This window comes from Octodon degus, unplaced genomic scaffold, assembly GCF_000260255.1.
Source record: "Octodon degus isolate 3935 unplaced genomic scaffold, OctDeg1.0 scaffold00145, whole genome shotgun sequence".
In the NCBI taxonomy this organism is placed as follows: Eukaryota; Metazoa; Chordata; class Mammalia; order Rodentia; family Octodontidae; genus Octodon; species Octodon degus.
Window position 1 is genome coordinate 5,888,753 of NW_004524721.1, and position 25,967 is coordinate 5,914,719.

The 25,967-nt window shown below is 37.3% G+C and overlaps 1 protein-coding gene across 6 annotated transcripts in view; it reads left to right on the forward strand.

Moving 5' to 3' along the window:
- Arhgap21 (Rho GTPase activating protein 21) overlaps positions 1-25,967 on the forward strand; it is a 146,986-nt gene that overhangs the window by 1,790 nt on the left and 119,229 nt on the right. For 5 of the 6 annotated variants that reach the window (XM_023701954.1, XM_023701956.1, XM_023701957.1 and 2 more), the window contains exons 3-4: positions 104-114; positions 439-882. In XM_023701954.1, the coding sequence (XP_023557722.1) occupies positions 805-882 (78 nt within the window). In that variant the 5' untranslated portion in view covers positions 104-114; positions 439-804. The remainder of the gene's footprint in view (positions 1-103; positions 115-438; positions 883-25,967) is intronic. The other variant, XM_023701955.1, reaches the window with a different exon arrangement.

Genomic DNA, 25,967 nt, shown 5'->3' on the forward strand with positions numbered 1-25,967 from the left:
GCGAGCTCACCGACCCGGCCGGCTTTTTGTTTGTTTTGGGGGAGGTGGACTGGAGCGAGGAGGCGTCCGAAAGTATCGATCCCATTTTAACCCTGCGGGCGAGCGCTTCCTCTAGTGTTAGCGTCCGGGTGAGGCGGGAGAACGACCTCGTTCCCCCTGCGCTTGCGGCCCGGGAAATGCATTCCTAAAAGTGCGTGCACTTGAGCAGGGAATGTTTTTTTTTTTTCTGGAAGGCTGCTTGAACAGCCGGGTGTGTTTGACACTACCGCAGAGCAGTTCCCTCCCGCCTGCCCCCTTTTCTTACTCTCTCCTTGGAGCCCAGTCTTTCCCCAATTGTGTTTCTGATTGCCGGACGCGCGAACTTGGCGTCGACATGTGGCAAGCCTAAAGACCTGCGTCTGGAGAAAGTTCCTGCCCTTTAACTTCTGCCTGTTCTAGGACGATCACTCTGGGAGCTGACGCTGGAGCGACCCACTCTAATTCTTTTCGGCCTCGGGAGTAACGCAGCTTGGAAGGGGACCGTTTCTGCTGTCGGCCAGGACCCGAGCTCGCAAGGAGACCTGTCGCCTTTGTTTTTAAAGTCTGTAGAAATGGAGGAGGAGAGTGAAACCAATTGAAGTTGGCATTTGAAGGGGCTTCCAGAAAAAAAAGCCTTAATTCCTGGCACGCGGAATATTTCACCAGCCCAGCATCTTTTGGGAGCCTGGTGTGGAATTCTTCCCATTTTGGTGTGTGGTGGCATTTCCTCCCCACCCCCAATGTGGACTCCAAAGGATTTGTCCCTTCGTTGCAGTTTGGAATGAAATGATGGCCACACGTCCGACTGGTCTGCCTGACGGAGATGGTGACAAGCTCAAGGCCAGCGGGGCCCCCGCCTGTGAGGTAAGCCAGAAGGGCGGTGGCTTGTGTCTTTGAGTGTCCAGCGAGTGGCCGATAGGCTGCCACTCGGCCTCACGAGGGTCTTGGAGCTGGTTGGTGGGGGCACCAGAGTGATCGGGGTGAGGCCAAGTCCATGTTTGTTTCCAGGAGCTTGGGTAACCATTTTTTTTTTCTGTCCCCACCCTTAAGTACCTGGGGTCCATTGTACAGTGTGTGTGTGTGTGTGTGTGTGTGTGTGTGTGCGTGTGTGTGAGCGCGCACGCGCGCGCGCTCACAGACTGTGCCCTCCCAAGGTGGAGAGCGCAGCTGGCCTGGTCGTTGCCGCTGGAACTGAGTCTCACTGATGCGCAGGCGAGGGCCTACTTCTGGTTGCACTCTTTCTTTTCTTTTATTGTTCTTTTAAAGAAAAAATTCTCCCCAGGGACAGCCTAGACGTATCCTGTGAAAATGTCTTGCAATGCAGTTACAATTCTAACTCTCAGAAAAGTCTCCTACCTTTACTGTGCTTTTATTTATTCCTTTCCTTTCACCGTTCGCAAGTTTTGTACCCTGCTAAGGAAAGGCAGGTGGCTTGGTTGCTCTTCAGTCCAACATCTTGAGAAAGGCCCAAATAATTTTACTCCAGGGTTTTTGAATTTTGTTTTGAGCCACCGGAACCGGAATCATAGAAAATCCATGAATTATGGGACCCACAAACCCTGCTGCTTTCTTCTATCTTAATCTTTTTTTTTTTTCTTGATTTGGAGTTTATTTTTGTAATAAATACACTGTGAGTTTACTTTGTTGAGTGCAGCTTCTGTAGTTTGTTAAAGGTAATGAATATTATTATCTTTCAAATTTTGTCTTTGGAATGCCCAGATTTTTACTGAAATGTAGTAGATGACAGTAATATCCCCAAGTGAGCCTTCTCTATCTTACTGCTTCTTTGGTGTCTTTGGGTAAATGTTTTATCCTTGATGCAAGTGTCGTTTTAAGTGTGTTAGTTTGGGCATTTTAGTAAAGATGAATCTGAAGTTAAATTTTGGCCCACAGAGCTGGCAGAGAAACTTGGTTTGTGCAGTTTACTTCATGTTGAAATGGAAAGTAGTGCAGGCAGCACTGGGAGTGCTGTAACTACACAGTTCATCAGACAGAACTGTAAGTGTACATTTAGAATCAGAACTTTACTTTTTGACATCTGTAAACACCTGCTTGCAGGTAAAACAGTGATTAAGTATAACACCGCAGTCCTCTGATCAAGGTAAACCATAATGACTCCTGGAAGGTCTACCTACAACCTGGTGATTGCTTAATGTGTATTGCAGTTACATAATAATGTGTGCTGTAGTCCTAAAGCCTTATTTGTCCTTGTCTTGTAAATGTTTTAATTAGAGTGCTATTTGAGTTATATTTGCAAAAACAAATGTTTGATTTTTTCTCATTGAAAGGATGCCCCCAGACCAGAATTTAGGCATTTTTTGTCCTTGGCTGAGAAGCTCTGCTTCCTGTTAGTTGCACACTTGACTTTTATTAACAGTGACAGCTCTGTATTTTTTTAAGGGCTGTGAAATTAGTTTTCACTTGGACCTTACTGCTAGCTTGGCTATTTTGTTTCTAGTTTTGGAATGAAGAAACAATATTGTCTTATTTTGCTTATTCTAAGCTTGAATTTGCTATTAAACTGTAATATTCTCTTTTTTATTTTGCTTAGCTTCATTGTGGAAATGGAAATGAAGGGGTTCTTCGCTCTCCAAAAATCATTTTAAAACCTGGTAGGAAGTGAGGGCAACTTGTACGATGATAGCCTCTATTTACTTGTGATATGGATTTATCTCCAGTTGATGTCTGATGAACATCACGTGTTGTGAATATTTTTTAGTAAAGGAAGGGGAGTTGCTGCTGGAATACTTTGCACTGATGTTTAGGTCATTGAACACTGCACTTAATTTTTGTGCATAGTTTTATTATAAGTATTATATTCTATGATACTGTCATTTTAAAAAAATTTAAAAACAAATAAGTTACATTCCTCAGGGTATTAAAATAATGAATTTATATGCTTTTAACCAGAAGACAAACATATATGATTTAATAGCGATACTGTTAATTGGCAAAAACTTTGACTTGTGGGACAGAGAAATCATTGTGGTAGGGTGTTTCTGTTGTGTGCCTTACCTACTGAGGTAATTGCCTCCACCTATTGTAAAGCCTATTACTTTGTTGAAAACAATCAGAAATTTCTGGTTCATCTTAAGTATAATCCTTTTATTGTGTTGATTTTTAAATTTGACCCCCCCCCCAAATATAATAGAACACTCAATGCCCCTCTTCAAATAAAGAATTATAGAGCCTGGCCTGGTGGCACTATATTCACAGCATTTGGGAGGCTGAGGCAGGAGAATCACTGAGTCAGGAGGATTGCTGTGACTTCAAGGCCAGCCTGGGCCACATAGTGAGTCCAAGGCCAGCCTTAACTGCATAGTGAGACCCTGTCTCAAAAAATAAAAATAAAAAAATTTGAAAATCAAATAAGAAATTGGAAAGTTCAGTACCATGTGTCTTGGTATTATATGATAAGGATGGCATAGATAGTATTCACATAAATTTCTGTACTTTATATATCTAAAGATGTGGTTTTTAAAATTGTTTTCAGTCACTCTGTGCCCTATAACTTTCTGAATGAGTGTGTATGGTCTGATATGTGAGGTATGCCAACAGCATACCTTGAGTAACTGCTCACGAATCACTTTAGACAGACTCTTCCTTTGACTTCTCTGTGATGTAATCATTATGCCTTCCATATCATAGAGTTTCATCATTCAAGGTTCAACTTGCTGTATTTTTTAAAACAGACAAAAATTATGCTTCAGCTTTTTAGATTAGCTGATCTTTTCTATTTTTATCTTTGATTTCACTTTTTATGTGTAGTCCGTAATATGTATACTTTCAACATTTATTACTTTTAAAACTTAGGTATTATGTTACTGTTGTCCGTTAGCTCATTTTATTTTTATGATTTGCTTTTTTTTTTTTGGTGGTACCAGGGATTGAACTCAGGACCTTGTGCTTGCCAGGCAAGCACTTATTCCACTGATTCTCTTTGCCAAGGATAAGATTATCCTTTGGTGACTTTTGGGAACGTTCTATAGTTTGCTTTTGTCCCAGACTCCCTTGTTCTTTTTTTTGTCTTTTTGATACAGAGTCTCTCTCTGCAGTTCGGGCTGGTCCTGAGCTCACTTTGTAGCCTTGGCTGGTCTCGGCTGGAAACGATCCTCCTGCTTCAGCCTCCTGAGTGCTGAGATGACAGGTGTACACCACCACATCTGTCTCCCTTGTTCTTTCTAGGATGATCTCACCAGTCTGTCTGTCTTCCCTCTATCCTTCTCTCTTCCCTTCCTTTTTGGGGTTTCTTTCTCCACTGCTTGCGTGGTTAATGTTGGTTTTAACCAGAGCTAAGCTCTTTTTGATTTCTTTTTCTCCCTCTCCATGTTTTATTTTAGTCTTTCCTGTGGCATTAGACTATATGTTGGTAGTATCCCATCTGTAATAGTCTTTCTAATTTAATGATCTGCAGATTTACATAGTCAATTATTTCCTGAGCAGTGTTTTGAGATAGCCCACAGGCATTGCAGACTAGATTCTACCCCTGCTGTCAAACCTTCCCATTCCAGCTGTGCTCCTTCAGTGAGTAGTGCCACTTTCTACTTGCATGTACAGCTAAGAAACTAGGTCAACCTCCTGAGTCTGCTTTCTCATTTCTCATGTCCAAAGACCTGCTGAGTTTATGTTCCAAATCCCTCCCATCACTATTTGAGTTTAGGTCAGCTGCATCTTACTGGTGAACCATGGAAACAAGCATCCTAAGGAGCTGCCCAGCAACCCACCCTTGTCCCCTTCCATAGCCTGGGTACCTCACGTAATCAGAATAATCCTCTGAAGTAGAAAGCTAGTCATCACATTCTCTTGTGGACAACAGTTTTAGGTTTCCCATTGTCTTTGAAATACAGTTCAAACTCCTTGGAAGGATGTCAGCCATCTGGGCCTTCCTTCTCTAATCTTGCCTCTTACCTACTTTCTATACTTCATATGTGGAACTCCTTTCAGGTCTAGGAATGTGGCAACATCTCAACTGTAGGTCCTTTTGAATGTGTTCTTCCTTCTATTCTTCCTTTCCTCTGACCTTCATTCCATGGCTGGTTTTTTCTTATTCTGTTTTTCCTTCTCTATCACTTCCTCATGAATGTCTTCCTTGACTTTCCCTAGAATATTACCTGAAAACATCCTGACTTTGTTGAGAACTGCGCCCACGTTTTTATCTTCCATGTACCTTGGATTGCAGTCCCTATAAGAGCAGAGAACATGTTTGTTTCCACAGTGGCACATGCAGATTCAAGTAAATGGTCCTTAACTTAAGGTTCTTGCCAGCCCAGAGTCTAGTCTGCACACAGTGCTAGGAACAGACCATTTACAACTGAGGTCATTCCTTTGCTCAGATTCCTCTCATGGCATCTCATTTCTCTGAAGATTAAAAGACAAAGTTCTAGAAATGATTTGCCAAGTCCTATTCAGCCTCATTCCCCTGTTAACTGTCTGTGTTCTCATGCCCTACTGGTTACTGTGAACTTGTTCTCTTCTGCATGAACGTCAGGCAGGGGAACCTTGCACCTTCCCACTTGCTGAACCCTCTCAGAACACTTGCTGTAGTCTCTGCAAGGCTTGCCTTCTTGTCTCCTGGGGTTTGCTTAGAGGCCACCAAGCTTTGCCACTCACTCAGCTTAGTGAACTCCCTTTCTCTGTTCCTCATGTTTGACACGCCTCCTGCTTTTTGTCTCCTGCTTTTTGTCTCCTTTTCTTGCTTTATCACTCAATATCCACCTGACCTACTTACTCATATGGTTGTGCTTATTTGAGATAGGTAATGCATATGGAGTGTAAATGTTAAGGCTATAGAGTTCTGTTCTTGTTTTACAAGAATTGATCAAAAAATCTAGTGTGTTTAGATAAAAATGTATTACAGTAAATTAACATTGCCATTAATCCTCCTCAAAGTGCTATCTTTGCCAGCTCCATTATTCCGCTGTTCTTGCCAGTTTCTGAAGCAGTTCTGCAAGTCCTCTTTCATGAGTGTCATTAGTTGCACTGTTGTGGCTGCCTGGATGTCCTGAATCAATTGATCTAGCTTGCACCATGTGACTTTCAGCTCTTTCCTGAAGTCAAAATCCTTGAAAAGTGAATGTCTTGAATCAATTGAGGATATCAAGGTAGCCATGACAGTGCAGTTTAAAGTTACTCGAGAAATGGATTTCCAGAACTGCTTCCAAAAGTGGCAAGAATGGTGGGGTAGGCGTGTTGAAAGTAAGAACAGTATTTTTAGGAGGATTAAAGGCAGTGTGTCTTTCATTGTAATTCTTAAAATTACCATATTTTTTATCAACTTAGTGTGCCTTGTATAGGCCCTTTATAAATATATTTTAAAAATAAAGGTAGACCACAGAAATTCTAGAATGTTACTGAATTTGTACTTAAACATGTAGTTTGTATATAAAAATATAGTGCAAAATGTTTGGAAAATGAAGTATATGTCATTCCTTATATCCATTTCAAAGTCCATGCACTTCTATTACAACTCCTGGTAAAACTTTTTGAGGCCTTTTTTTCTCTGTGCCTTCTCCCCCATCCCCAGATAGGGTCTTACTAGGAAGTATAGAACTCAACAGAGATCCTCCTGCCTCATCCTTCCAAATTCTGGGGTTATAGGTGTGCACCATTACATCCATCCTTTGTCTTTCTTGAGAAGCTGGTTACCAAAATAGTCACTAAGACAGTGTGTAGTAGAAATGTATGAAATAACTTACGTAAGAGGTAAGACTTAATAGACTAGTAGACATAATTAGACTGACAGGTAGGAAACACTGTAAACACATGTCTGTACTACCAGTATTTTATTTCTTAAAATGAATTTCAGTATAAAACTATTCCTTAACTATTTTTATTACCTTATATATTTTTATTAATGTCATCAGTATTTCATAATCAGTTAAAAATGCCAATATTGACAAAATTTTAACAGTTATTAATTCTGGATGATGAGAATGTTGAGATTGTTTTTTTCTGTTTTCATTTTTTTCTTTTTTATTTAATTCCCAAACTACAGTAAAAAAAAACCAGGTGTTTCTAGTCTAGAACTCAGCGATTTTTCACATTCTAGGCAAGTAATCTATACCAGTAATCTGTATCTCCAGCCTAGATTTTTAAAATAGGTTATATATTGTTAGTCTTGTGAAAAATTGCTTCATTGCAAACCTACATTGCTTAAATAGCTTTTAAGAAGCATGTTTTCTTCTTTGGAGGCCTAAGATTTACTCTAAAATATTTCTAGTATAATATAAAGCTGGTATTTAATTCTAAGTATGTATTTTTCCATATGCCTCCATCTAAATGTCAGAGTATGTACTGCTGCCTGCCACAAGGTTTATGCTGCAAGTGAGAGGGAAAGCTTACTGAACTCAGGACCATGGTAGTAGCAGCATTAGGTATCTTTGGTCAAATTCTGCACAAGTCTGGATTTGAATGTGTCACTAGTTAAGAGCCATTAACAAAATGAGGACCCAGATCTAAAGAAAAATCATTAATTATGTGTTTCTTAGCATTCATTTTTTTCTAGATTTAGCATTTTCTTGAAGTCCACTGTGCCCTAAGTTCATTTTCATTTCTTTAGTTACTATGAAGTTAAGTAAGTAGAACAAAAGTAATCTTCACCTTCTTTTGTTCTTTGCTTTGTGAGGGGACTTGTCATCTAATTATATTTAACAGTATGCTGATTTAAGTATGGGCAGTGCTAGTGTTGATAAGATGCACAGATGCTGTTATTGAATGCAGCTATTTTCTGTTACAGAAGGACCATATGGTAGGCACTTGTTTTTCTTTCTGGTTGATGTGATTAGATTACTAAATGAAAGGTTATTGTACATCCTGGTGGTTATCTAATTCTAATTGACTTTAAGGAATTAATGTTAAAGTATTATAAGCCTTCCATATATCCCATTGGTTAGAGGTATAAAAGTTTGACATCATCATTCAAAAGCTTCAGTTTTGATTACTTTCACTAAAATTGTTAAATAGTTGCCATAGTCTCATAAATTTGAATATTGTGCAAAGGGTTTATTTCACAATAAAATCTGGAAGATGACATTTTGTGCTTTTAAAATAATCTGAAAAACATATGTAGTATATCAAAGGCTTAAACAAGTTGATATGATAAAAACTTGTCTCTTCCTAACAGTTATCTATTAATATACAAGAAATTCCGTAGCATAGTTATGAGTTAAAGAATGGATTAGAAACCCTAACTTGGTATTTGTGAATATTCATTTATTTTGGGGAAAATAAGACAGACGAGAGCAGTCTTCATTTATTATCATTGAAAAAGGGAAGTTAAAGACCACTTACTTTTCCCTAGTGATTTACTACATGCATTTGATATTGGGTATGTTTTGATTCAGAATTGATTACTGTCTTTTGCCTCTGTTACTTATCGCTGTTTCGAATAGACATCTGTTGTACTAAGACTAGTGCCATGTATGCAGAGCTTTTTAGAAGCCTCACATTTCTTGGTTCTCTTGGCTTTCAATTTTTCTGCTTAATCTTTTCTGCCCTAATCTTTAATATAGTTTTTTTAAAAAAACTTATGTTCTTAAAAACATCTTTTTTTTTTTTTTTTTTTTTGGCGGAACCAGGGATTGAACTCAGGCCTTTGTGCTTGCCAGGGAAGCGCTTATTCCACTGAGCCATCTCCCCAGCCCCTCTATTTCTTTATACTAATGTAGAAAGTACTCTTAAATGTCAGCAAATCCAAAGCAGGTCTTGTGATTGCTTTTTTTGTGTGTGTGTATTTCAGAGACAGAGTCTCACTAGGCAATTGGGGCTGATCTTGAGCTCACTTTGTAGTCCAGACTGGTCTCAAACTTGAAGTGATGTTTTTGACTCAGCCTCTCAAGAGCTGGGATTATAGATATATGCCGCCACACCCTGCTGTGATTGCATTTTGATGTTTCCTCTGGGTATAGGTTAGCTAAGGATGATCTGGATATGACTTAGCTAGTATGATTTGAAATTAATGGGCCCTTTTTTTTTTTTTGAGCCTTGAGGTATCTAGTCAGCCTTAGTGCTCAGTATCTTCCTAATAAATAAAATTCTCCAGTGCACCATGCAAAGCAGGTTCAAAGACTGAAATATAGAAGAGAGATTAAATTTATTTCATATGATTATGAGGGATAGAAACAGGATCACTGGATATGTACATGCCCCAATTTAGTGCTGTAGTCAGAATATTTTTCTCCCCATTAGAAGTTAAACTTAAATGTGTTCTTGTCAGAGGAAGGATAACTTTCAGTTAGAGATATTCCAGAGGTAGGCATTTAAATCAGGCAAATGGGGTGATCATTAGAATCACTTGGACAGATTAAAAATTTTGTTTCTTGGTCCCATTACTGTTTGATAAATCACCATCTCTGAGTGACCTTCTGAAATCTTAACTTTTGAGCAGGTCTGCTAGTGAATTTAGTATTCATCCAAGTTTGAGAACAAGAAAACTAGGTGACGTTCCCAGATCCTTCTAAGTTATAAATTCTTATGGTACTCTGATTCTGAAGTGATTATAAGTAAACTGAAATTGCTGTAAACAAAATAGGCAAAAATATGAAGGGAAATTTTAAATGACGATTAGCCAGTGACAGTTTCAAGGTCAAAGTAAAATTCCTGTATTTGTGATCAGACATATTTTTATATGTCATTACTAATGATTCCTCATTCAACAGCAGTAGTTATTCTGTCATTGTCCATTGAGTCCTTTGTCCTTCAGTATGATTGATGGAAACACGCATGGATAACGTGAAGGAAATATAATGCAAACCAACTCTAGCATCCAGTTGCCAGTGCTGCAAAGAGTGGGGTTTGTTGAAGTCAGTGAAAGTGATAGGGAAGGTGCAAAACCACAGAAATAAAGTGGATCCTGTGGCATGAGGCCAGTTAACCAGTGAACAAAAAGTATTGAAGCTTGATAGTCTTCTCGAAGGAGAGCAAGTTGAACTCCAAGGATGAGAAATTTTGGAGAAAACTGATGCCTTTGGTGTGATGGCATAGAGAAGGATATGTATCTTTTCTTCTAGGAAGTGAAGCTGAATTTGGCCACAAGACTTTTCAGCTTTGCCGTGATAGTAAAAAGTAGGTAGAAATGTTTTGATAGAAGAAGGAATGATAGTAGTGAGCAGATTTTTCTGTTTCTTTTCTTCTGGGCAGTGTGCTAAGAATGAATACAGAAACTTAGCTTTTCATGTGACTTTGAAATTAAGTTGTTTAACTTCTGACATTGCCAGTCATAAGGATAACCCACTACTATTATGGACTACTGCACTATATTGGAATATTTTGCTGAATTCACGCACCTACAATATTTAAACGACAATGGAATACCCATCTCTGACAAAACTAAACAAAAAAGGGATACAAATGAAGGACCATTTTGTATCTGTATGTTCAAAATAGGATAGATACACAGCTACTTTCTCTTAATTCAATGAATAGAAAGATTTGTTCTAATAGTGTTTGTAGACAGGATCTCATATCTGCATCTTGTACTATGAATAACCATTAAGACAATTTGCAATGTATTAATTATTAAAATTGGCTACTAATCAGTTTTGAAACTGTCTCATTGCTATTTGTTTCTCAATAAAATTATTTAAAAAAAATTAAGTTGTTTAAACAGAGATTGGGGTAGCTTTACAAACTGTTAAAGTAATATTTTAAACTATTTTTATTAGTACATATTAGCAGTATATAATTACATTGATTGTGCAGAGTTGGTGCATGTACACACATCTTAATTTTTTTACTTTTCCTCCTCTCCCTGCCTTATCCTTCTTGGTCCCCTTCTCATTTGCAAAAGATCTGTCTCCCTATTTCTTATTGTCTGTCTTTTATATTGCTTTTTTATTTATTTTATACTTCGGATTTCTCATGTAAGATAAACCACACAGTACTTAAGCTTGTGTGTCTGGTATATTTCACTTAACATTATAGTCTCAAGATGCATCCATTTTTTAAAATAAATTTATCTTCCTTTGTAGCAGACTAGTACTCCACTGTATGAATATACCTCATTTTCTTTATTCATTCATCTCTTGATGGACAAATAGGCCTCGAGTAATTCTTCAGTGCCAAAATAATTCAGGGTTCTGAAACTTTAGTTGCCATTATTTTCTGACCTTTGCGGGTCTTTGCTGCCTACGAACACCAGTGATACTATACATAACGTGCAGTTGAATCAGTCTCCACTCGTGGGAAGTTACAGCGTAGATGTCACAGGGGAAATCTTTGGAGAGACTAGGTACCACTTTGGAATTGTCATAATATGAGCCAAATGAAAGTCTCCAGCTGAAGCTAATGCAGAGCCATGGTGTATGGCAGTTGGAGTTGCATCTGCCCTGAACAGGCAGTGATGTAGATTCTGTACAGTTCAGGAGAGGAATGTAGAAGAATTATATTTCTTTGTTTAGTCCTTGATTGTCAGCTGTCTTTTTATTTGACCAACATAATCTTTATTTTTAACTTTGACTTTCAGTTATTTATACATTGTATTTGGAACAAGTGGGGTCACTGAGGCAAAGGTAGACAGATATTTATAGGGATAACATACACGTGTACACGAGGAACATAGGATACAGGAAAGTGCGTGACTTGGAAAGTGATACTAATTTATTTCTCCAGAGAGGAGGGAAGTATTTTGGTTTTGTTTTTAGGAGGCAAGGTCTTGCTCTATTTCCCAGGCTGGCTTGAACTCCTACATTTAACAGATCCTCTGCCTCAACCTTTCCAGTGCTGGAATGTTCGGCATATTTTGACAAGAAAAGTATGTCTTTTCTAGCTGTGCTAGTCTTTGAATTGACTGTGGGTTAGATTAAGATCTGAGTTTTTTAAGGGAAATTTTGAACTTTAGAACTTAGTTGGTTATGTGAATTAAGTTGCAAAATAAAAAATACCACCATTAGGAAGAACATGGGTATCACTGAGAATGTATAGCCATTGAAAATGCAAGGGATTTCAGCACACAACTTCATGGCAGTGAATTTAACAACTTAAATGAAATAGCTCTGCTTTGTGAGATGCAAATTACCAAAACTGACACAAAGAAAGAAAGGAAAAAAAAAGCCAAAAAACTGAGTTGTGCCATATGTGTTAAAGAAATTGAATTTGAAATTAAAGATCTCCCACAAAGAAGACTATATCCAGCTGGTATATTTTATCATATACTTAAGACTTGATATCAGTTCTATACAAACCCGGAAGATAGAAGCAGAGGGAACACTTCTGTTCTTTTGTGAGGCTAGTACAGGCTTGGTAACAATCAGAAAAGGACATTGTAAGAAAAGGAATTTTGACTAATACATTTCATGTTTGTAGATGTAAAAATCTTTAAGAAGTTTAACAGATCAAATCTAGTAATACATTGAAAAGGATAACTTATCATTTATAAATTGGGACTTATCCGAATAATGAAAAATGAGTATATCATTAAAATTCAATGTCATTTACCATCATAACAATAAAGGAGAGAGTTCATGTAATCATCTCTCAGTAAATGCAGAAAAAATATTTGACTAAAATGTAAAAGTTTTTATTATAAAGCCTCTCAAAAGATTGGGAATATAATGAAATTTTCTTAATTGGAAAAAGAACATCAATTAAAAACATTCATCTATGATACTTTCTGATAAAATATTGAACATTTCCCTTCAAAAACCAGAAACAGGTAAGGATATCTGCTGTCCATATTTCAGTATCATATTGCAGGCCTTACTCAGTGTAAAAGAGAAAAAAAGAAATGAGAATGAAAAAGGAAAAAAAAAACTTTATAGATACGATTGTGCACATAAAAAATTCTAAGGGATCTTTAAAAAACAAAAACCTAGCACTAGTGAGATTTTCAGCGATGAGAGATATGAGATACTGTGCAATATGTTTTATTTCTCTATTCCAGTAGCAAACAATTGCAAAGTAATTAAAAGAATTATTACTCAAATATTTTAAAGAGGTTCTAAATTGAGACTTAGCCACAAATTGCTTCATTAGAGTCAATTGATGGGGCTGGTGAGATGGCTCAGTGGTCTAGAGCACCTACTTGGAACAAACTTAGCGAAGCCCAGGGACCACGGTTCAATCCCCCAGCACCACATGCCAGCCAGCCCCGCCCCCTGGTGGGCTGAGCTGGCCACACACACACACACACACACACACGCATGCAATAAATAAATAAATAAATAAATAATTAAAAAAAAAAAGTCAATTGAAACTGAAATCTCAGTTGAAATTCCAGCAGACTTTTTGTAAAAATAAACAAGCATTCTAAGATTAATATGGAAATGCAAAGGACATAGAACAGACAATAATTTTGAAAGAAAAATGAAGTTGGAGGACTTCAGCATCATTTTGTTAATACTAAAACCCTCAAAAATATAATATACAGTTGGTATAATGATTATATAGGAGAATAGAAAACAAAGGAGATGGGAGAATGTATTGTATATCATTATAAATTTATATTTAAATATTAAATCATTGGGAAAATAATATTTTCAGCAAGTGGTATAGAACAAGTGGGTAGTCAGAAAAAATGCAATTCCATCCTTATTGTACATTGCACAGAAAAGTTAACCCAAAGTAAATCATTCATAAATGTAAAAGCTGACTGTAAAATCTCCAGTGCGAAACAAATATGCATGACTATGGTGAAAATAAAGATTTGAGAAAAACAGAAAAAGCATTACCCAGGGGAAAAATGAGATAAATTAGATGTTATCAAAATAAAAAACTCCCACTTTTTGTAAAACACCATTAAGAAAATGAAAAGTTGGGCTGGGGAGATGCTCATTAGAACAAGCGCTTCCCTGGCAAGCACAAGGGCCTGAGTTCAATCCCTGGTTCTGCGCAGAAAAAAAAAGAAAATGAAAAGTCAAGCAAGCCACAGAGTGACTTCCAGAATATCCACATCTGAAGAACTCCTAAGATTCAATAATAAGAAAACAATCCCAGTGTTTTGAATGAGCAGAAGTTGCACTCTCTAAAAGGAGGGTACATAATGAATGATGAATAAGTACATAGGAATATGTTCAACAGCATCAGTAATTAGGGGAAAATGAAAATTAGGACTACGATCTACCCCATTGGAAAAGATAAAATTAAAAAGAATAAGAATACTAAATGTTGGTGGGGATGTGGAATAACTGAACTCTCATTCACTATGCCAGGGCTGTAAGATGACTTAGCTATGTAGGAAAACATTCTGGCAGTTTCTCACAGTCAAGCATATATTTACTGTGTGCCCCACTATTAGATACTTCATATATGTTCTTAACAAATAGCTAATATCCCATGTTTGAAAACCCCTCCGCCCCCATTGAACAACAATGATCAGATAAATTAGAGTTCATCTATGTAATGTAGCCTGCTCACCAATCAGGAAGAGAATGGACTAGTTCAGTGTGGTGGTGTATGGCTATTACTAATATTCTAGAGGCCGGGTTGAAATAGAAGGATTGTGAGTTCAAGGCCAGCATGGGATGCATGGCTAGTTCAAGGCAGAAAGAGCTGTATAGTGGGACTCTGTCTAAAGAAACAATATGGATGAATCTCAAAAACATTGAATAAAAGAAGCCAGACTTGAAAAGATCTATGATGTATTATTCTATATACATAAAATTCTAGAATTGAGTGAAGTAATCTGGAATGATAGAAAGCAGATTAGTGGTTGTCTGGGGTTGGGGAGGGCTTTGATTGCGGAGGCGTGAAGGAAAGGTGGTAAAAATGCTGTTTCTTGATTGGGTGGTGCTGTTGATTATATGTATACATTTGTCAAAATTCACTGAACTGTTGTTTAAAGTGTATGTTTTATTGTTGAAATCTTAGCAAAATTGATTTGAAAAAGAATGGCAACACGAAATTTTAGTGTGGATATAGAGCAGCTGAAACTCTTGATACATTGCTGACAGCAGTTTAAAATGATATAGCACTTTAAAAAAACCTTTGGCAGTTTCTTATAAATTTGGCCATATATCTATTTTATGACCCAGAATTTTTATTCCTAGATAGTATCCCAAGAGAAATAAAACACATGTCTGCACAAAAGATTTATACAGGAGTGGACATAAGGGTTTACTCATGATAGCCCTAAATTGAAAACAACTCAGATGTCCATTAATAGGGAGATGGATAAAAAAACTGGCATATTCATGTAGTAGGCTATTTTTCAATAATACAAATCAGTAGACTAGTCATATACCACTATGACTGAATATCAAACCATGCTGAACAAAAGAAGGTAAACAAAAAGATGCACACATGATTTCATTCATAAAGCTTTGTAGAACAGGTAGAATTTGTGTACAATGATGGAAATGAGAAGAGTGTTTGCCTCTGGTAGGGAAGCAAGGGTCTGGCCAGGAGGGAGCACAGACAGCTTGCGAGGCCAGTGGGAATGCTCTGTATCTAGGTGTGCCTGTGATTCGCTTGTGAAGCTCATCCCTTAAGTTCTTTGTGTCACACAGAGCAAACATTTGTTTCTTAATTAAAACATGCAGAAGATGAAATTAAAAATGCAAAACATGAAAAAACTAAAAATATTGTGAAGTTGAAGGATAAAACTAAACTGTCAGATAAAGTATGAAATGCCTTATCCAGTATTGAAGTATTACACTGGCCCTCATTTACTTTCATATCCTCTCTGTGTATTTTTTTGAAACTAATGAACTCAAAATACATTTAACTGCTGCTGCTTTTTTTTTTTTCCTTTGTATTTTAGGGAAGGGTCTACAGGGTGTTCAGGGTCTCACTACTAGATCGGACTTAGTGATCCACCTGTTTACAGTCTCCCAAGAGTTGGGATTAAAGGCACACACCGCCACGCCAAGTCTCAATTGCTGTCTCAGCATGCCCTGGGGGCGAGGCTGGCATAGCAGGCCTCAGGATCAAACCCCTGGCACCTGTGCCTGCTTGCAGGTGCTTTAATCCACTGAGCTATTTGGCCAGCCCTAGCTGCTTCTATCTTAATATCTAATTTTAAAATTAATAAAGAATAGTTAGGGTGAGAGTTCTCTTTCAGAAAATTAGGCTAAGTCTTAATTTGTATCTCTAATATATACTTACTATCCATTTTCTCTTACTCTCCTAGTTTGGCATAATTTGTAACAGTTTTAATTTTCTCTAGAGAAAATGTTTTTAAATTTCTCCTTTTTCCTTGATTCTAAGTCACATAGAAAAATAATTGAAAATTACATATGTTGTAGACTATTAGGTTATAAAAGTTGATAGGTATTTGGATTTAGTGAGACTGGCATGCTATGCTTAGGCTTTTACTATTATGGTCACACCTTGGTACCCGACTCATCAAATGTGGTACTCCGTGCCTTTGGCATACAATCTTTGTTCTGGTACCCATCATTTGTTTAGTATTGGTGGTGCAAGCTAGAACTTACTGGTGTCCATTGTCTTCTAACTCCTGGCAAGTGTGAGGAAGGATTCTTGGTATCCTGAGTTTGATTCCTGGTACCAAAAAAGGTTAAAAAAAAAAAAAAAAAAAAAAACTTATGAAGTTTAATATACTTGTGCTTTTCATCTCTGAAGGATTTTTTTTTAATGAACTTTCGTTTACTGGTTATCAATTGGTAAATTCTTCTGGAATCACTGAGAACTTTAGAAAATCAGATCCCTACAACTCTTCTCTTATTTTTTAGAATCAGGGTGGGGAAGGACAAATGGTGTCAATGTAGGGCTTTGGAGATTTTGCTGTAGTCCTCGCAGCTGCAGCTGGCTTCTTAGAACAGTTATTTGAGGAAGAGAGCAGCTTGGGTTTTGCCTACTAGTAATAATGCCTCCTTTGTTTTCAAGATAAAAAATTATTGTATCTTAAAATAATTCTAGTTTGATGCTTGTAGGGCCCAAACTTCCTGTTATGTTTAGAATAGTTTTCTAACATTTGTTAACTCAACATATATTTGCTGAGCATCTTTTAAATGCTAGGCACTGAGAATACAGCAGTACAGAAAAATAGACATGGGGTCTAATTGCTGCCTTTGTAGGTGTTTGTAGATGATGGGAGGCATGAACAGTGGAAAAGCAGTGTGATTGATGTGCTTCCAAAAGAGAAAAGAACTGTGAACACACAGCAGACAGGCCTCATCTAGTGTGGAGTACAGGGATCTGCTTGGGAAGACTGGTCAAGGAAACCAGGGGGAAGAAAGCGAGGTCTTGGCAAAAGATTTCTGAATATGCTATACAACTTCTAGGGAGAATATCTGGCATCTCCCAGAGACAAAAGAGTACCAGGTCAAGACAAGGGAAAAATATAAACGAGAACAACATTTACTGAATCCTTTCAAACCATTCCAGTTAGTTTTTGTAGTAAGAACAACTCTTGCCTTGACTTCTGTTTCATCAGTTTTCATACTACCTGTGATTACAGTAACACAAAAAAGACAAAAAGGATTGCACCATGAACACGACTAACTTGTGTTAAGCTGGGAGTGTCATTTGGTCAGTGCCAAAGTGAATGACCATAGTGTCTTCCTGACTTGAGAGCTGAGCTGGCCAAGGGATCAGCCAGCACTCACAGAGCGAGTGGGATTCTGGCTTGATAAGCAGACGTCAAGTAAGTCAGCATTTACTACAGTTATACTTTGGCTCACCAGACGAGCCAAGGACATAGAAAAGAGGGCCAAGGCTACAACCCTAATGGACAAAACCTGCGAAGGGACAGATAGGTTGACATATAACTGAAGATTTCAAGAAGTAGTTAAAAATGAGCTTTGCAAGGGCCTCCATTTTAAGATTTTGAAGACTTGAGTTTCTTCATATTTAGACTTTGAGCAACCTTACTTTATCCTTTTTTAACCTAGTTTTTCTCATTTATTTGACCACTGATGACCTTTTTCATCTAACTAATGCATATTCTGTATCCTGTAGAACAGTGGTGGCAAACCTGTGGGATGCATGTCGCAGAGGCTGTCTGTATCATTGAAAGCTCTAAAAGATTTGCCACAGCTGCAGTAGATCAAGTAGGAACACAACTGACAAACAGAGCAGTACAGGCAGAAAGGAGCAACAGAAGAGATTTAGATAGAGTAGTTACATCATTAGCTTATGGCTTAAAATATTCTTTTCGGGGGGTACTGGAGATTCCATTCAGCACCTCACACTTGCCAGGCAACTACATCCCTGGCCTAAAATATTCTTTTGTTAATCTTACCAAGGAAGAGTATAGACAGGAGCAAGACAGGATGTGTGGGAGACTACCCAGAGGCCCCTGTGATACTTTAGGAGAAAGTTCTCAATTTAGGTATTGACAAAGGGATAAAGAATGGACAATTCAATAAGTGCTTTCAGAGAAGTGACAGGACTTGGCTGGAAATGAGAGGTAAGGAAGGAGTCAAAGATGACTGGTTTCTGTTTGGCAATGAAAGGGATGAGTTGTTCTGCCATGAGATTAGGGGATTATAAGGACTGGTGAGGTGAGAGGGAAGACTGAGTTCAGTTTTGCAGGTGTAGGGTAATGTGTCTTGGTGTATGTGTTTAGCAAGAGTTTAGTCATGCACATTTGGAGTTTAGTAGAAAGGGTGACATTGAATAGAGGTGTGGAAGTAATTCATAGTTAAAATTGTGAGCTAGAGGAGACATCAGTTAGGGGTAGCATAAGGAGAAAATGAGTCAGAGCTAGAATTCTGTTTTAGATAAGGAGTCTTATGAATGAATATTGATAAGAATAATTATTAGGCATATTTGAAGTACATCACTTCAAATACTACTTTATTTTGTATTAAAGCTCTACCAGAGCAGGTATTACTATTCCTCTTTTACAAATGAACAGTTTTCCAAAGAAAGAGTATCTTTACCCAGTATCACGTTGCCCTTTATCTAGTAACAGTGGGAGATCTAGGGTGTGACTTTCCGAATCTCACTTTGCTATACTACTTCTAGCAAAGAAGGGAAGTATTAAAAGAATAGAGTGATCACCTGCTATTTGGGGAAGAGGCTTTGAAGGAGCTGCTGGCAATGTGAAATGAGAACTCCTTCACACCCTGTGGCTGTGAACCATTTCGGAGGGAGGGTCATTGAGGATGCCATGACCTTGTGCTGGAGTGTGTTATAGATGTAGCTGGCATGCTTTGCTTTTTACTCCACTTTCTCAAGTTTTCGTTGAGTAAGTACATGCTAGTCTCTGACACTCAGAAGAAAAAAAACTCATCAAATTACATACTGAGTAAGACTTTTATAAGAAAGTCTTTCCTTCATGATGCCATAATGTAAAGGTGTTCTCTTGTGTCTGGGAAGATGATGTAGCTCTGCCAGTTAGCTGAAGCTGCCTGGACAGGAAAGGGAGGGGAAGAGCCGGTGTGCGGCTCCTTCACTGCAGAGCTCAGGCAGCTCTGCTCACTGACAGAAAGCTGAGTCAGAGAAGAAATGAAGACTGCGCTATAGGCAGTCATGGCCCAGTTCAGGCTGCTCGACTGCATGATCAACCACAATTGGAGTTTATTGTGCAATCTGTACTGTGCCTGGAGTGGTCAGGTTTGTTTGATAAATATATTTTTGCTCTTTAATTCAAAACAGCAAAAATGTGTATAGAGTAAAATGAAAATGTTGGATATGCAAATGCTCTTTGTGTAACAAAAATTAATTTTTCATATTGCTATTTGTTGAAATATTTTCTGAATTTGACATGTTGTGATCTGAATTACTTTCAAAGAATTAATGAAATGACACAGACAAGACAGTTTGTAAAGCGTTGAGTTATGGGGGAGGGGAAGTAAGAATGGCTTACTTAAAAATGAAACTAGCAAATATTAACGCAAGACATATAAAAATTAAAGTAAATGTTATATATTTTGGAAGGTATTTAATATTGTGCTCATAGGAAAACAGGATTTTACAGTGAGTTGCTTTTCAGCTAATTTTTCATTTATAATGAATAACTTTTCTTGATTACACTCACAGTAGGGTAACAATGAAGTTCTTCTGTGAACCAGCCAGATTTTTGAGAAAATAATCATTTTGCAATAGGGAATATTTGTTGGCTCTTTTATGAGTTAACTGTTTCTGAGTGTTCTTCCTTAAGAAGCAAAAACTTTTATTTCTCCTTTAAGCCTTGATCAGCATTGTTTTTGTAAATCATAAATAATTTTGCATATATTTAGCATAGTGGCTTTTATCACAGAATACAAAGAACTTGAATGATTTGTTTTAGTTATCAGTATGAATTATTTACCTTGTGGGTTCTGAACCATTTTGTGGGTATTGTCTTTCTTACTAAAAACAAATATTTTATATTGATTGAAATTTAGAAAATAAACTGAACTTATTTTCAGAAGCAGTGATGATAAATGAAATGTTCTATCCACCACTGTATACACCCTAATCCTTGAAGCTGTTTTTCAATTCTTCCACAGCCCTGATATGAACTTCTTAGTTTATGAGACTTGGAATTATGTTGTAGTGGGATCTTTGGGGCTCTAATATTTTTCTGTAGGTCTTACTCTTTTTGTTCTAGAATTGTGAAAAAATAGTTTCGTGGTTTAAGCTGGACAGGGTAGACTAATGTATCAGGGAAATTAGAGATGGAGAAAGTAATTTAGTCTATACTTCTTTCAATGTAAGATTGATCTCTTGATGCACTTTCTAGTTCTGTTCTTAATGGCTTTACATTACCATAAAATTATGGATTTTGAATGGCTGCTCAGAGAATTAAAGAAAATAGATAATTGCAATTACCTTAACATTTAAAATTCACAGTATCAGGACCCTAACAAAGATGAAATTTTAAAAATATTCCATGTTTTATCATGCTTTTCAACTATTACTAAACATATTAACCTAATCATCAGAAGACTTTCTAGTTTAAGGTCTAAAACCTTCATTCTGGTTAATTAATCTCTAAGAAATATTTGTGTTTCAGTAGATTCTAGAGATGAGTTGATCCAGTAAGCACCCAAAAGCCAAGTGCCTGGGGTTTAGCCCTAGCTGGGGGTTTTTGTGAGGCCAGCTAGTGCTGCCTTCCTTGTAGTTTAGATCTGACAGTAGGCCATTTAGTTGCCAGCATCTGTCAGAGTCTGCAGAATGTAGCATAAAATAAGAGAGGCATGTGACAGCATCTCCCATGACTTCTGTGTGGCTCCTAACAGGATTTGGTGAAGGTCACAGATCCATTGCCTTGGGGGCCAGGAAGTTGAAGAGTAAAGGAAGGCATAGAAAGTCTGGAATTAGAGAATGGAACTGGTGGAAACTGCAGTTAACAGATTAAGTTTTAGGAGAGAGTTACCATTTTTGCCTACTATTGTCAGATATTTTTTGTTTAAAAAGAAGCTAAAAATTTAGATTTTTATCTGAACTTGTCTTAGTTTTTAAATGTAAATGTTGAGTATTTCAAGTTTTTCAAAATAGTAGGATCTAAAGCAAAGTGGCTGGTGGTCAGTTGTGCTCTAGGCTACCAGGATATGTTTTATAGAAACACGTAAGGGCAGCAGTGGGCTCTCTTTCAGCTTACTAGGGAAGCCAAGTAGTGCTAAAGTATGCTGCTGGATGTACCTTATGGTGTAGGTGGGGAAGGAGTATGGGAGAGAAGGAAAGGAGTAAATGAGGAGATGACAAATGACAGGCAGCAGGAGAGGGTTGTGTTGGGAGAATTGTGATCCAGGATATTTGTATTATCTGTTCAATGTCTCTACACTGTTGTAGGGGGATAGAAAAGTATTACAGTTGGTATTAACTGAATTTTGAAAATTGTAAATAAGATGTATGATCACTTAGAAATATATTTCTTTCAAATGTAAGTCCTGTTAAATCTTTGATATGTATACTACCAGACTTTTCCTAGTATCTTTTTTTTTCTAGTGTTTTTGTGTGTATTTGTATTTTTACAAGTTGCATTCATACTGTACCACTTCCCATTTTTGAGACATCTTTTTTAAAATGTTTTTAGTGCAAGGTTTACAGGGTTTCACTACATAAATCGGACTTGTAGTGATCCTCCTGTTTTCAGCCTCCCAAGCGCTGGGATTACCGATGCGTGCCACCACAGCTGGTCTTAATCACCATCTCAGCGCATCCCATGGGCGGGGATGACATGGCATGCCACAGTTCAAACCCTGGTTCCTGCACCTGACACATCATTTTTAGTGACTATATAATGTACATAGAAAAGCTTTTTATTTTAATCACATATCTGCTGGACATTGCAATAACATCAAGTTTTTTTCCTATCACTAATAAAGTATGGTGAATATCTTTGTGACAAAAATTGTTTCCTGTTTATTCTCACAAAATACAGACTCAGAATTAAAATAACTAGGTCAGAGTTATAATACTTTTAAGGCATTACTTTAAAATATGCCTTTAGTAATTAAGGATATTTAAGAGAGTATTCTCAGAGTTTGTGAAAGATAAGCAAATTTTAAAATTTATAGTTGGTAGTACTATTAATTCCTACCATGCCATTAGGAAGAGAGGACCCTGTGTTTCTCACTTTCCCTCACCTTGGTCTGTGGTTCATTTGGTGGTAGTGGAGTCAGATGCAAGAATATGGGCTTTAAGATTTGGTGTATGAAACGCAGCCTACCAACTAGCTCTGGGTTTTCTTTTACATCACGTGCCAGTTATTACTGTGTAGCTGCTTTAATGGAGAGCTCATAGGGAATGCTGGGATGTGTCACATATGGGAGACTGGCATTGTCACTCTATGCATATAAATAGCCTCCAGTCTCTTTTTAGTTTAACAGTTAGTGTGACCTTTTCATTTTTTGTTTGTTTGCTTGCTGTACTGGGAATTGAACCCAGGAACTTCACGCAGAGCTATGTCCCCAGCCCTTTTGTGTTTTGCATTTTGAAACAGAATCTTATCTTGTTGCTAAATTGTCCAAGCTGGGCTCCACCATCCAATCCTCCTTCCAAAGAACATGTTACTGTACACAACCCCCCCCCCCAGACTGCCTGTGACACTCACTCACAGAGAAGGCCTTGTTCATACCTTGTGTCCGTTGTCTGGTTGCTGGCACTTTTCCCTTTCTCATTCTTCTCCAGCATGCTGGCCTTCTTGTTTCAGTCTCCGTGACTTTGCATATCCCCTCTTGAAATGTTTTCCCTGGGACCTTGGCTTGGCATGTTCCTTTACTTCAAGTTTTTACCCATGTCTCCTTGTCAGGAAAGTGTTCCATTCAGGTTTGTTTTAAAATATCAAGACAAGACCATTTGACAGAAGGGAGTAAAATGGTTGGGAATTTAATTATTTAACAGACAGTCATCCAGTCAGTATAAGGCCCTTTTAGGAAAGAAGAGCCAGAGGAATCCTGGATTGAATCTTCTAATGAGAAACCACAGGAGACTGCCATACTGAGGAGCCAAGCATAAACTTTCCCTGAGTTCTTAGTATTTATTTATTTAATTGCTTCCTCCTAGAATCTTCTTTCTTCTCTTCTACCCTGGCCTTCTTTGTTGCTGCCAGACCCCTGGTAGCTTGTAGAGCTGCTGTTTTACCCAGTGAGAAGAGGCTATAGACTTTAAGCTAGGCGATGGCAGTGGCCTCTCTGCATTCAGGGCCTGTGGTGATTCTTGCTGCTGTTGGTGCAGTCTGCCAGTGGAAGCCTGTGAGAAACGCTATGGCTCCCAGCCTGCCTCAGATCCCCACCTTTAGACTGCTTTTTAATCAGCTCTTTTAGATTGTACCCACCCTTCAGTTGGGAGTTAAGGGTTCTTTTGAAAGGAAATACTGTACTTAATTTTACTACTTTGCTGTAAATATTACTTCCCATTGTGCCTGAACATAAGGAAAAAGATCTGAATTTGCCAACTTTGTATTTCATTATTAATTTAGGGAGTGTCTAATTATTATCTTTATGAAAAAAAATTTTTTTTTCAAAGTTTTATTGATAAACAGATAGCAATGAGACAGTTTCAAATCAAATCAGAAGTACAGTTTCAACAAATAATACACTGCATATATTCTTCTTAGTGGTTAATTGCTATACAAGATGCGGACTTGTGATCCTGTTTACAAACACCATTAGAACAAAAGAAGTGTTTTTTTTTTTTTTTTCTCCGAATGCCTTCAAGGCATGACTGGCTGGCTTGTGTTGTGGGGATCGAACCACAGCAACCTGAGCCTGACTGCTTTGTTGAAGCAGCCACTTAAAGAACTGAGCTAAGGGGCAGGCCCCGCCAAAATATAGTCTTGTTATGTAGTTCAGGCTGGCCTTGAACTCACTATGTAGCAAAGACTGGCCTCTTTGAGGGATCCTCCAGTCTCAGCCTCCTCAGTGCTGGGATCACAGACCTGTACCACCAGGAGGACTCACCAGGCTAGTTATTATCATTTTTTAAAATTTATTTTATATGATATTGTTTATTAGTACATTTTAGTTGTACCTAATGATCACATTCATCATAGAGACTTTGTATCTGTACATGATATGTTGAATTTTTTCCTATTCCCCTCCCCTCCCTTCAGTTCCTCTTCCTTTATTTACAAAAGTTTTACTTCTATTTTTTTCTTCTTTTCCTTTGTTTTTTGTTTTCCTTTTTCCATTCTACTTCTCACTGTGTACTATAAATTTTGTAGATTTTGCTGATTGTTTACCCATGGTAGAATTCAACACAACCTATTTCTTGCTGTTTGGAATCTGGATCATCCTCACATTAATCTTCATATACTGGCTTTAGGATAGATGTGAATCTTGATAGTGTATGAAAAAATTACATGAATATGCATAAAAGTATAAGAAAAATATGAATTATATTGCAAACTACTTACACATTTTTACTTATAATTGATGATGTTAGAATTAGCATTGCTTATTGGCCAAGCAATGACCGTTACTCATCCTCATGGCTGACACTGACAAAGGATCTACAAAGTGCGGTACAGGGCTACAAGATAAATCCTGAGGGTACTTGACTGCCCTTATTAGCTACAAAAGTTACATTTCTTGTTATATAGGTCTTGCTTTATCTTGGTCTTAACCATCCAGCAGAAAAGTATAAAAACAAGGTATATAAAGTAAAGCCATATTAATACGATGAGCTGTAAAAGGCTCAAGTCAATAACTTCTGAGGATAATCCACTAATATTATAGACTGCTAGACAGTGTTGGATTGTTTAGATGAATTCAAACACCTATAGTACTTAGATGCCAATAGACTATCCACCTCTGACAGGACTAAACAGAAAAAGGGGATACAAAAGAAAGATCATTTTGTATTTATATATACAAAATAGTTAGGATAGATATACAGCTACTTCTGCTTAATTTAATGAGAAGAAAGAGGTGTACTAATAGTGTTTGGACAGGATATCCTGTCTACTTCTTGTACTATGGATAACCACTAAGAAGATACCAATGTACATTGTATTGATTATCAAAACTGTCCTATTAATCAGCTTTGAAACTGTCTTACTCATATTTGTTTCTCAATAAAATTAAAATTAAAAAAGAATTAGCATTGCTTTTATGTGACTTTACACATTTCCTGTAAGTTATTATCATTTTCTTTCTTTTTTTTTAAATCAATCTGATTTGTTTTTAATTATTATCATCACATACAAATTTATGCTCATGTTATACCTTCCTCACATTAGTCCTTCTAATGAGCTGACAGGAAGCACCACTACCAATCACACATACAACAGTAAAAGTTTTAGTCTTGTGTTTTTGAATAGCTGTTTAAATTCTACCATGAACAGTATCTCAGTCTGACCTAAAAAAATCAAAAGTAGAACTTGCTGTTATATCATGCTAACTCTTAAAAGAATTTACAGATCAACTATAAAATGTGAGAAATGTTAAATATTCTTTATTTGGTATTATACTTACACCACACTAAAATGCCTTTCAATAAGTAAAAGGTAGCACTTTTTAAATATAGGGAATTCTAATTAAATTGGCATAGTCAAAACTAAAAATATAGACATAGCTTTCTTGTCTTCAACCACTCCCTTTAACAGTCTGATAAACACAAACTGAAACAGTGGAGTCTTGCTTGGTTTTGAGGCAATGAAAGATTCTCTCAGTATTTAA